The 12623-nt window shown below is 41.6% G+C and overlaps 1 protein-coding gene across 1 annotated transcript; it reads left to right on the top strand.

Moving 5' to 3' along the window:
- The first annotated feature begins 9374 nt into the window (after positions 1–9374).
- On the top strand, positions 9375–10319 carry LOC125087607 (olfactory receptor 4D2-like). The gene has a single exon (XM_047708085.1). The coding sequence runs from the start codon at positions 9375–9377 to the stop codon at positions 10317–10319; it is 945 nt and encodes a 314-aa protein (XP_047564041.1).
- Positions 10320–12623: the final 2304 nt, after the last annotated feature.

Here is a 12623-nt window from a genome sequence, read left to right on the forward strand (position 1 = left end):
ATTTGACCATAGAGTTGAGGGTCCATATCTGGGCTCTCTACTCTGTTCCATTGGTCTATGTGTCTGTTTTTGTGCCAGTACCATGCTGTCTTGGTGATCACAGCTTTGTAATAATGCTTGAAATCAGGCAATGTGATGCCCCCAGCTTTGTTTTTCTTTTTCAACATTTCCTTGGTGATCCGGGGTCTTTTCTGGTTCCATATAAATTTTAGGATTATTTGTTCCAGCACTTTGAAAAATGCCATTGGTGTTTTGATCAGGATGGCACTGAAAGGGGCGCCTGGGTGGCTCTGTGGGTTAAAGCCTCTGCTTTTGGCTCAGATCACGATCCCAGGGTCCTGGGATCAAGCCCCACCTTGGGCTCTCTGCTTGGCAGGGAGCCTGCTTCCTCCTCTCTCTGCCTGCCTTTCCTCCTACTTGTGATCTCTGTCAAATAAATAAATAAATAAATCTTTAAAAAATTAAAAAAAAAAAAGGATGGCACTGAAAGATTGCTCTGGGAAGCATAGACATGTGTGAGCCTGAAGGAGGGCACGTATTGCGTGGAGCACTGGGTGTTATATGTAAACAATGAATCTTGAAACACTACATCAAAAACAAATGATGTATCATATGGTGACTAACATAACACAATTTAAAAAGTTATCTTGAGTTCCTTTCTTAATTTATGAAAATTTTACTTTTATGTGACCCAGAATTCAATTCTAAGGATGATAGGAAGCATAGAAATGCTAATTATAATTTATAACATTGACCTAAAGGAGAGAAATGGGAGACATTTCTTCAGATGTATCTTACATGTGATCATTCCCCAACATGAGATATTCAGTTTTGAACTGAATTTGTTGAGCGATACCCCCTTTTGATGGACACAGCTATATGCATGCGAGTTTTTTAAATTTAAATATCCATGAGAATTTAAGACAATTCTTATTGAAGCTTGCTCTGTTTATGATGTAAATGTGACTCATATCTAAATATATTAACCCTATGGGGCATCTGAGTTTCTGTGGATTAAGTGTCTGCCTCTGATTTCCGCTCAATCATGATTCTCAGTGTAGTAAGATCAAGCCCACAGTTGGGCTCTGTACTGGGAGTGGAGCCTGCTTAAGATTGTCTCTCCTCCTCTCTCCCTCCCCACCAGCTCATGCTCTCTATCTCAACAAATTAAAAAAAAAATATTATGAAACCTTAATGGATTGGCGCAATGTCTTTCATAAAGATGGTAGAGAAAAAATTTAAAAGAAATTGTTCATAAAATGGTCTAAATTAAAGATATTTCTCAAGTTCTAATGCTGCCTTAAATTGTATAGTGAGACATTAACAGGATTTGCAGCCAAGGTGCTTTATCTGGGCTCTAACTCCTGCTGGTTGTGTTCCTTTTGGATATCATTGAATCTCTACTTCTTTAGCTATAAAATTTCCATAGTTGCTCACAGTGTTGTGCTGGTCAGTGGGGTGAATGGAAAAATTCCAACACAGGTCTTAGCATATTAGAGGAATTCAATTAATGTTAGTTCCTCCACCCATTCCCATTTCCAATTGTTTTTTGACTTCTCATCAATACTTTTTCTTCAATTTAATTCCCGTATAGTTAATGTACAGGGTTAAATTAGTTTATAGTGATTTATAGTTTATAGTTTATAGTGATTCAACAATATATAGTATATAGTTTATAGTGATTCAACCATTCCATCTATTACTCAGTGCTCATCAAAATAGGTGTCCTCCTAATCTCCTTCACCCATTTCACCCATCCTGCCACCCACCTCCCCTCTGTTGGCTCTCTGTAGTTAAAAGTCTATTTTTTGGTTTGTCTCTTTTCCCCCATTTGTTCATTTGTTTTGTTTCTTAAATTCTACATATGAGTGAAATGATATTTGTCTTTCTCTTACTGATTTATATCACTTATTATACTGTCTAGACCCATCCATGTTGTTGGAAATGGCAAGATTTCATTACTTTATATGGCTGAATAGTATTCCTTTATTTATATATGTATGTGTATGAATATATTCATATATACATATACATATATATAAAATCCAAAATATATGTGTGTGTGTGTGTATATATATATATATATATATACAGACACCATATCTTTATTCATTCATGTGTCGATGGACACTTGAGCTGTTTCCATAATTTGGCTATTGTAAATAAGGTTGCAAGAAATATATGGCACACATACTTTTAAATTACTGTTTTCGTGTTCTTTGGGTAAATAACCAGTAGTGTGATTACTAGTTCATAGGATAGTTCTATTTTTATTTATTTTTATTTTTTTAAAGATTTTATGTATATATTTGACAAAGATCACAAGTAGGCAGAGAGGCAGGCAGAGAGAGAGAGAGAGGAGGAGGCTCTCAGCAGGCTCCCTGCTGAGCAGAGAGCCGGACGCAGCACTTGATCCCAGGACTCTGAGATCATGACCTGAGCTGAAGGCAGAAGCTTTAACCCACTGAGCCACCCAGGTGCTCCAGGATAGTTCTATTTTTTATTTTTTGAGGAAACTCCATACTGTTTTCCACAGTGGCTGCACCAGTTTGCATTCCCACCAAAGTGCATGAGGGATCCTTTTCTCCACAGCCTCGCCAACATTTATTGTTTCTTGTATTTTTGATTTCTGAAAGGTAGGAGGTGATCTCTCATTCTGGTTTTGATTTACATTTCCCTGGTGATGAGTGATGTTGAGTGTCTTTTCATGTGTCTGTTGTCCATCTGGATGTCTTCTTTGGAGAAATGTGTGTTCATGTGTTCTGCCCATTTTTAAATTGGATTATTTGCTTTTCTGCTGTTGAGCTGTAGAAGTCCCTTGTATCTTTTGGATACTAACCCTTTGTTGGACATGTTGTTTGCAATAGTCTTCTCCCATTCAGTAGGTCATTTTTTAGTGTCTTCGATTGTTTCCTTCACTGTACAGAAACCTTTTATTTTGATATAGTCCCATAGTTTATTTTTGCTTTTATTTCCCTTGCCTCAGAAGACATATCTACAAAAATGTTGCTTCAGCTGATGTTAGAGACATCACTGCCTATGCTCTCTTCTAGGAATTTTGTGGTTTCAGGTATCTCATTTAGGTCTTTAATCCATTTCATTTTATTTTTGTATATGAAGTGAGATTGTGGTCCAGTTCATTTTTTTCATGGGCTGTCCAATTTTCCCAACACAATTTATTGAAAAGACTGTCTTTCTTCCATTGGCTATTCTTTCCCGCTTTGTCAAAGATTAATTGACTATATAATTGTGGATTTAATTCTGGGATTTTTATTCTGTTCTATTGGTGTATGTGTCTATTTATGTGTCAGGACCATACTGTTTTGATTACTTGAGCTTTGTAGTATAATTTGAAATCTTCACCTTAATATCTTTATTTCTCATTATTTTAAGATTTTGTTTTTAAATAATCTTTCTACCCAAGGTGGGGCTCAAACTTACAACCCCAAAGTCAAGAGTCACATACTTTACCGACTGAGCCAGCCAGGCACTTCTCGATCAGTACTTTTATTTTATTTTTTATTTTTTTTTAAGATTTTATTTATTTGACACAGAGAGAGAGATCACAAGTAGGCAGAGAGGCAGACAAAGAGAAGGAAGGGAAGCAGGCTCCCCACTGAGCAGAGAGCCCGATGCGGGCCTTGATCCAGGACCCTGAGACCATGACCTGAGCCGAAGGCAGAGGCTTAACCCTCTGAGCCACCCAGGCGCCCTCCATCAGTACTTTTAAATTAAACCAAGATAGTTAGTGAACTGGTTCTTTAGGGTCTAAACAATCAGGTCTACTGAAGTAATGCTCTATTGTCATTTTGCTTATATAGGATTAGCGAAAACAGCTCTCTTAGAAGTTGTTGATGGAAGGCTGTAAATTATTTCAGTTTTAGCAGATTAAAACAATTTTTTTTAGTGTAACTCTACTCAACTGACACACGGTGGTGCATTACTTTCAGGTGTACCTCTGGGTGATTCAGCTTCTCTATCTGATATGTTTAGTGATAGTTTGATTCTGGCTCAGAGAATACTTAATGTCTCAGCCTTATGAATCTGTTGATCTTGCCATTCCAGTTCGATTTTTTTTTAAGATTTTATTTATTTATTTGACAGACAGAGATCACAAGTAGGCAGAGAGGCAGGCAGAGAGAGAGAGAGGGAAGCAGGCTCCCTGCTGAGCAGAGAGGCTGATGTGGGACTCGATCTCAGAACCCTGAGATCATGACCTGAGCCGAAGGCAGCAGCTTAACCCACTGAGCCACCCAGGCACCCTCCAGTTCGATTTTTTAAAAGATTTTATTTACTTATTTGAGAGAGTGAGTGAGAGAGAGTACATGAGCAGGGGCAGAGGGAGAAGGAGAAGCAGACTCCCCTGCTGAGCCAGGAGCCTGATGTAGGGCTCTATCCCAGGACCCTGGGATCATGACCTGAGCCGAAGGCAGATGCCCAACTGACTGAGCCACCCAGGCGCCCCTCCAGTTGGATTTTTAATCAAGTTCAGGGATGATTGAGGTGTGAGGAGGAAAAGACCTCATTCAACCTTGCCTAAATGTTTACTTTACATTGGATCCATGAAAGGTGGTGTACCCGTCCGAGTTCCACCAGAGCAACAAGACCAGTTGGATATAGATGACATGTCTTATAATAAGAGATTTGTTGCAAGGAGTTGGCTTATATGATTGTGAGACTGATCCCCAGGCCAGTAGAAATTCACAGGATGGGTAGGTGGGGACTTTGCATGAGCTGAAGCCACATCCCAGAATGTCACCTTCTTCAAGGAAACCTCAGGCCTGCCCTCAAGACTTTTTAATCATTGAATCAGGCACATCCAGTTTATCTAGGAAATTCTCTTTCACTTAAAATCAACCGATTGTAGACAGTAATCACATCTGTGAAGTACCTTCACAGCAACTCCTAGATTAGTGTTGGATTGAATAACTGGGAACTATAGACCAGTCAAGGTGACATATAAAACCGACCATCATAATGGGAGAATTATTGATTATCAGTGATGCTGGGCACCCTCAATGGGAATCTAAATGAAGTTGCTTCTGGATGTATCCATTTAAGTTTGAAGTGGAAACAATAGTTAAGTGTGACAAATATTTATTTTCTTAGATATATGCTACATGGGGAAATCATTTTCTCAGTTCATTTTCCATGACTGGGTCTTTAGTGTGATTCCTCTCTCCCTGCCATTCTGGTCTTTGGAATTCATTATGTTGCCTAGTGGATGCAATGAACAGAATAGGTCTGGTGGACATTCTACAAACCCCTATGTGACTTGACAGGGGAAATATATGAACTGAAACATATTCGTTTTCTCTTAGTGAAAGCGAAGTCAGAATCAGAACTCAAAGTCACCCACGTGATAGTCAATGAAATATACAAGTCCTGTTCCCTTCCCCAGAATCAATCCAGGCTAACTGGTTTCAAGTGATTAAATTTTGAAATAGACTGAAGTTCTAAATAAGAATCAGTGGTGGTTTGGTTGGTTGGTTTTTTAAGATTTTATATATTTACTTGAGAGAGAGAGAGAGACAGTGACTGAGCCTGAGCAGGAAGGCTGGAGGGTCAGAGGGAGAGGGAGAATCCAATTCCCCACCGAGCAGGGAAGCCTGATGTGGCCTCCATCCCAGGACCCTGAGATTATGACCTGGCACTTAAAAAGACTGAGCCACTCTGGCACCCAGGTTGGTTTGTTTTTTCATCTACATCTCTTGTATGTGGAAGATCTTTACATTGTATTCTTATTTGCCAGAGACAGAACTTTATTTGGCCAAGTGTGAACATTTGCTGTGGCCCAGCCTGGAAATGCTGTGTAGATCAGAGAAGTCTAAGAAATCAGGTTTTACATCACATCAAGCTTACAAAGGCAGTCAATTCCTGTTTTGATCAGGTTCTTATCATGAGAAATTATAGGAATTTCTTGTAGGAATCCATGTGTTAGAAGCAGTAATAATTCATGTGTAAAAACTCTAGCACTTTATATACAATGGAATATTACTCAGACATGAAAAAAATGAAATCTTACCATTTACAATGTCATGGACAGAACTAGAGAGTATTATCCTAAGTGAAATAAGTCAGTCAGAGAAAGATAGTTAACGTATGATCTCATTCGTATGTGGAATTTAAGAAACAAAAAAGATGATATAGGAGCGGAGGCAAAAATAAAATAAAATGAAATCACAGAGTGAGGGCGCCTGGGTGGCTCAGTGGGTTAAGCCGCTGCCTTTGGCTCAGGTCATGATCTCAGGGTCCTGGGATCGAGGCCCGCATCGGGCTCTCTGCTCAGCAGGGAGCCTGCTTCCCTCTCTCTCTCTCTCTCTCTGCCTGCCTCTCTGTCTACGTGTGATCTCTCTCTGTCAAATAAATAAATAAAAATCTTAAAAAAAAAAAAAAGAAATCACAGAGTGAGACGAACCATAAGAGACTCTTAACTACAGGAAACAAAGTGAGGGTTGCCAAAGGGGACATGGGTGGGGGATGGGGAAACTGGGTGATGGGCATTAAGGAGGGCATGTGATGTGATGAGCACTGGGTGTTACATGCAACTGATGAATCACTAAACTCTACCTTTGAAACTCATAATACGTTGTATTATAATGAATTGAATTTAAAGAAAAAACTTAAAAATTCTAGAATTTTATAGATAATGTGAGTAAACCTGGAATATGGATAGTAAATCAATCAGAGGATTTGGTAGGTAAAATAAGGGACAAGATTTTTCATAAGTTTCCACTGTTGTATAAAATCATTTTCCCACCTATGAATTTCTCTAAATAAAGATCGATTAAGTTTATATGGAAAAGGAAAAGGAAAAAAAGAAAAAGAAAGGGGAGAAGAAGAAAGAATGAAATCAAACCTGTTAGCTTGATGATTCTGAGTGCACCCACCCAAGAAAGAACAGTCAGTCGAGCTGAGGGTGTGGCTCAGAACTGGGAGCATCAGCATTATCTGAGAACTCCTTCCAGATGCAGATTCTTGGCCCTATTATTGCTGAATGAGAAAGTCTGGAGCTGGGGACACTACTCATTCTTCAAAAGCTCTCCAGGTGGTTCTTTTTTTTTAAAGATTTTATTTATTTATTAGGAAAAGAGGGAGAGAAAAGGAGTGATGGAGAGGGGGAGAGAGTGAGAAAGTGAGAAGCAGACTCCACCCCCCCACCGCCCCGCCCCGTGAGCAGGAAGCCTGATGCGGGGCTTGATCACAAGAACCAGAGATAACAGCCTGAGTGGAAGGCAGACCCTCAACCTACGGAGCCACGCAGGCACCCCCAGGTGCTTCTTTTAAAGGTAAGAATCCCTGATCTAACAAGTGGGTTTGTCGAAGAAAACTCCGAGTCTCTTTTAGATCATGGGCTGAGAATCCCACATCCTGCAAATCTCTAAAGTTTTCATTGTCCTTGGTACTTGGGCCCCTAAGGACGATCTCTCAGAGAGTAAGTGGTTTTGAGACCTTTAGAAACTTTTTAACAACCCCCTCTGTTCCCTTGCCTCCAGAGAAAATGGTGGTGGTGGGGCGGGAATCAGCTCACCTCTGCTCCCAGAGCCGAGCCCAGTTCAATAGTGTGTCCCTGAGGATATGTCCTCTCTCCCTAGGGTCACCCCCGCTGTCATAGGTGACGTGTGGGCAGTGGCCAGGGAACTGACGTTGCAGGAAGGAAATCTCCAAGATGATGTGAGACCTGAAGCCATTCTCCCATCCTGGGCTGGAGGAAGGTGAGACACCAAGGTTTTCTCCTCTGTAGATAAGTCAGCTGCGAGAAGGACCCAGAAACACTTACTGGAATATGGGGAGATTAAATAAGTGACATAGACTAGATGCTAGTATGTTTAAAGTGTGAGGAGAGTCTCGGGAAGGAATTCAGGGGAATTATGTTGAAAATAGATGCCTCAGGTCACATGTGAAAACCTAGGCTTTTAACTACCAAGCAGGGATAGAGGGTGCTGGGAGCAGAGCGTGAGGAAAGGCACCACAAAATCCCTGGAAGTCCACCAAGCATGTTAGGCAGCTTCAAAGAGTTTGAGTTATAAACCAGGGGCACTAGAGAGTCATTGGAAGGTTATAATGAGAGAGAAGTGTGAATCAGATATGAGCTTAGAAAGGTCTCACTGACGGTCTTTTAGAACTGGCTTGTGGTGGAAGCAAATGCAAGACAAAGAATGAGATGAACTTGACCGTTAATCTCTGATGGACTGCTGTAGGCACATGGGAGAGGATGGGACTGAGAATGGGCAGGACGAGTCGGGAGGCCCCCACCCTAACACGTCTCCCTCTATCTCTCCCCCTCACCTCCTTCTCCAGCTTTGCCCTCTTCCCTCCTCTCCCCCCACCTTCCCCTTTCTCTTTTCTTCACCTGCTCTCTTCCTCCCTCTCCCTTCCTCTTCCTCCCCCACCTTCATTCCTTTGTCTGTTTCCACGCTCTTGTTTCAACATCTTCCTCCATCTTCTCCCCTTGTATCAGTAACATCTTCTAAACTTCTTGTTCCTTTCAGCAGAGTTCTCGGAGTCCCCGTCATGCAATATTCATCACCTATTTCTTAAACCAGAGACTCTCTCTCACCTTGGCCTCTCTCGTCTCAGCACATTTCTTTCTTACTCCATTTCTTTCCAGGGGATGCACCCTACAGCTCTTCACGAACCCAGCATCAACTCCACCTGACTTGGGAGCATTGACTATCCACTAAGATGGACACTGTGGGGCACAAATAAAGATCCATGTCTTTCTGCCTCTGGGAACTTTCAGTTGAACTTGGAAGAAAACCATAGTCACAGGAAAAGCCCATTAACATGAGGATGTGGTAAATGTTGCATGAAAAGTGATTGCTAGAAAAGTGTATTTGAGACCCAAAGAAGGGAGGATGTCTTTTAAGAGGAGAATACCCAGAAGAAGTGATTGCCAGAGTGATTCGTTTCCAGACACTTTCTAAGGAACTTGATGGGTTATTCTATTTCATGCCCTAGACAATTCTCTAAAGAAGATGTTATTCCTGTCTTACAGATGTGGAAACTGAGACTCAGAGAGATTAAGTAGCTTAATCAAGGTCAAATCTCAAGTGACTAGAAGCCCTGATTTTGATGGCAGGTGTGTTGGACTCCAACTGTGTCCCCAGACTGGATCCCATGGAATCTTTGAAAGACAGGTTGCATATGTCTCTGGATGGCTTTAAGATATCTCACGAATGTATATGACAGAACAAGCTTTTCAGCTGTCCACTGAGAAGCCCATTAATAATAGCACCTGGTGATATAGTCTGCACGTGAGGCTGCGTCCTCTGGACCCACGCAAATCAGCTGGAGCCCTGAATGAGCACTTAAAGTGACTCCATGCATCTGTATCTATGATTCCTTTTCTTTAGGAGGATGGAGAGTGTGCCATGGAGCCAGGGAACCTCACGTGGACATCAGAGTTTGTCTTTCTGGGGTTCTCAGACACTCGAGAGCTCCAGCTTCTCCTGTTCCTGGTGTTCCTGCTTGTCTACACCGCCACTGTCGTGGGAAACCTCCTCATCATGGTCACGGTGACCTTGGACACCCGGCTCCACACTCCCATGTACTTTCTGCTCCGAAATCTGGCTGTCATAGACCTCTGTTTCTCCTCTGTCACTGCCCCAAAGATGCTGGTGGACTTCCTCTCTGAGAAGAAGACCATCTCCTACCAGGGCTGCATGACCCAGATCTTCTTCTTCCACTTTCTAGGAGGTGCCATGGTCTTCTTCCTCTCGGTCATGGCCTATGACCGCCTTGTTGCCATCTCCCGGCCACTCCACTACATCACCATCATGAACACTCAGCTCTGTGTAGGCTTGGTGGTGTCAGCCTGGATGGTAGGATTTGTCCATTCCATTTACCAGCTGGCTCTGATGCTCCCATTGCCTTTTTGTGGCCCCAACGTCCTGGATAACTTCTACTGTGATGTCCCCCAAGTGCTGAAACTTGCCTGCACAGACACCTCTCTCCTGGAGTCCCTCATGATATTCAACAGTGGAATGTTGGATGTCATCTGGTTCCTTCTCCTTCTGATATCTTATACGGTCATCCTGGTGATGCTGAGGTCCCACTCAGGGCAGGCGAGGAGGAAGGCAGCTTCTACCTGCACCACCCACATCATCGTCGTGTCTATGGTTTTCATTCCCAGCATTTACCTCTATGCCCGGCCCTTCACTGCCTTCTCCATGGACAAGGCTGTGTCCATCGGCCACACGGTCATGACCCCCATGCTCAATCCCATGATCTACACCCTGAGGAACCAGGAGGTGCAGGCAGCAGTGAGGAGACTAGGGAGGCGCCGGCTGGTGGGTAAAAGGAGCGACAATGAGTAGGTCCCTTCTCCTTGGCTTTGTTTTCCATTTGTTATATGGAGGGAAATCTACTGTGTCTTCTGTCTTCAGAGCTTGTGGATATGGTGTGGTCCTAGGTCCTCCTAGGAGGGTGAGTTTGAAAACTAAGCAACTGACTCAGATTTTTAGGAAGAAGGAAAAAATCATCTTTGGTGGCTAAGGTTTATGCTGGAGTTATGAGAAGTGTTCTCATGGTTCTGGAAGGCCACACCCTTCTTTTCCTCTTCTTGGTGGATGGCTTCCTCTAATGAGGGGCTATTTCCCCAGTGAAAGTGGTTCTCGTTCACATGTTTTCCCAGCCCTTTTGGGTCAGTGTCCAGAGTGTTAGAGAAAGCACAGGCCTTGAAGCTTTAGCCCTACGTTGGGAGCCCCTGACCCATTTCTTCCCAGACTGGTGACCTTGGAGCAGCTCTCTGGCTTCTCTTGAGCTCATGGATTCTTCCTCACCACACTGGCATAGAGCAGTATCTGTCCCAATAAGCTCTCAGATTTCTTGTAAGAGTCCATAACGTGTAGAAGAAGATTTTATAAACCTTACCTAGAACCTAGGCAAGAATTATTGTCCTTGTTATCCTTCTCCCTGACATTTCTTTCATCAGATGGGTAGAGTTTTGGAAGTGTTTGGTGGCCATTCCTCTGTGCAGGAAGGGAGGCTTGGAGAGGGTTGGGGCTGAGCTCCAGAGGGCCTGGCGACATGCCCGAGAGTGAAACTGAGAGTAGAAAGTGCACCTCAGTTTGGGGACATGTCTGCAAGAAAATATTCTTATTTTCATTTGTGGTGGATGGCTTGAACTCTTGTGATCTTATTACAAGTATAGTCTTGTGAAAGCATTCTGGAAAGCCACACTTTCGTTTCTGCCTTCTTGGTGGACAGTTTCCACCAAATGTTGGTACCATTTCTCCATAAGAGGTATCTACTGTCTGTATTTTGACTTCTTTTTCCAATACTCTGTTTCGGTGTGAGTTTGGATTGTTGGAAACAGCACAAGATTTCAAGGTTAATCTTTAAATGAGACACCCCTAACCCACCACTTACCAAACAGATGATTGACCTGGGATGGTTCACTTGACTCTCTTGGCCTCATGACATCTTCAATAAACTTGCCTAAAATAATATCTGACCTCCAAACTCCACATTTATCATAAGAGTCAAATAAAAAAAATGTGTGAGATAACATTGGTAAACCATGTAACTATTTTTTTCCAGTCTTTTTCCAATGCTCTTATTTTATTTTCAAATTGGAAAATGTCATCGATGTTCAGAGTATTTCCTCTTTACATTTTCAGTGTAGTGTAATAATTGTTACAAAAGATTGTGTAAAATACATAAAAGATTATGTAAAATACATGTAAGTTATAAAATATTATAGCATTATGAAAGCTCCCGTAAAGACTACTTGATTCAAGAAATAGAAGTTACCAGTAACTGATACCCAGAGGGTGCTTTCCCTCACATTCACTCACTCCTCCCCAAAATAAACCATCTTAAATTTTGCATTTGCCATCCTATTGCTTATAAAAACATTTTTATCACAGTTTTACATATTCAGTATATTGCTTTGTTTTGCTTATTTTGAGCATTATGAAAATATCCTACTATACATAATATTCTGGGATTTGGGGTTTTTTTACTCAACATTATATTTTTAAGCTTATTTGGTTTTTTTTCAGGTTTATTGGTTTTTTTTTTTCCTATTGCCAACAGTGCTATTTTCAATATTCCTCTGTCTCCAAGTGCCTTTGTGGAGGAGCTATGGATTATATATCTTGTAATGGGATTGCTAAATTTTGAGATCTCCAAACATATAACTTTACAAAATAGTGCCAAATTGTTTCCCCAAATTGTTGTGCCCATTACATGTTCATAAGTGGTGTCTAAGTGTTCCCACCGATCCACATTCTTCTAACAGTTGATATTGTCAGACCTTTTAATTTCTGCAAGTTTAGTGGGTAAAAAGTATTTCTCTGTAGTCTGTAGAAATTGGCACTTCTCTCCTCCCTAATGTTTCTTTCTATGTTTTTATTGCATTCACTTTTCCCATGAAAGCCTTTTGTTAATCTTTCTCTTGACTTTTTCTAGTGAAGGTAGGAATTCTCCTATCACTGGTTACTGCTCTATTTTCAGTTACGGCATTGCAATATCTTCTTGCAGCTTGTGGTCTGTCTTTTCTATATGGGGTGTTAATTTTTTTTTAAAATTTATTTGACAGAGAAAGATCACAAGTAGACAGAGAGGCAGGCAGAGAGAGAGAGAGGAGGAAGCAGGCTCTCCGCTGAGCAGAGAGC

Source organism: Lutra lutra, chromosome 16 (assembly GCF_902655055.1).
Source record: "Lutra lutra chromosome 16, mLutLut1.2, whole genome shotgun sequence".
NCBI classification, from domain to species: Eukaryota; Metazoa; Chordata; class Mammalia; order Carnivora; family Mustelidae; genus Lutra; species Lutra lutra.

Coding starts and splice junctions, on each gene's coding strand:
- LOC125087607 (XM_047708085.1), top strand. CDS start 9,375: ATGGAGCCAGGGAACCTCACGTGGACATCAGAGTTTGTCTTTCTGGGG.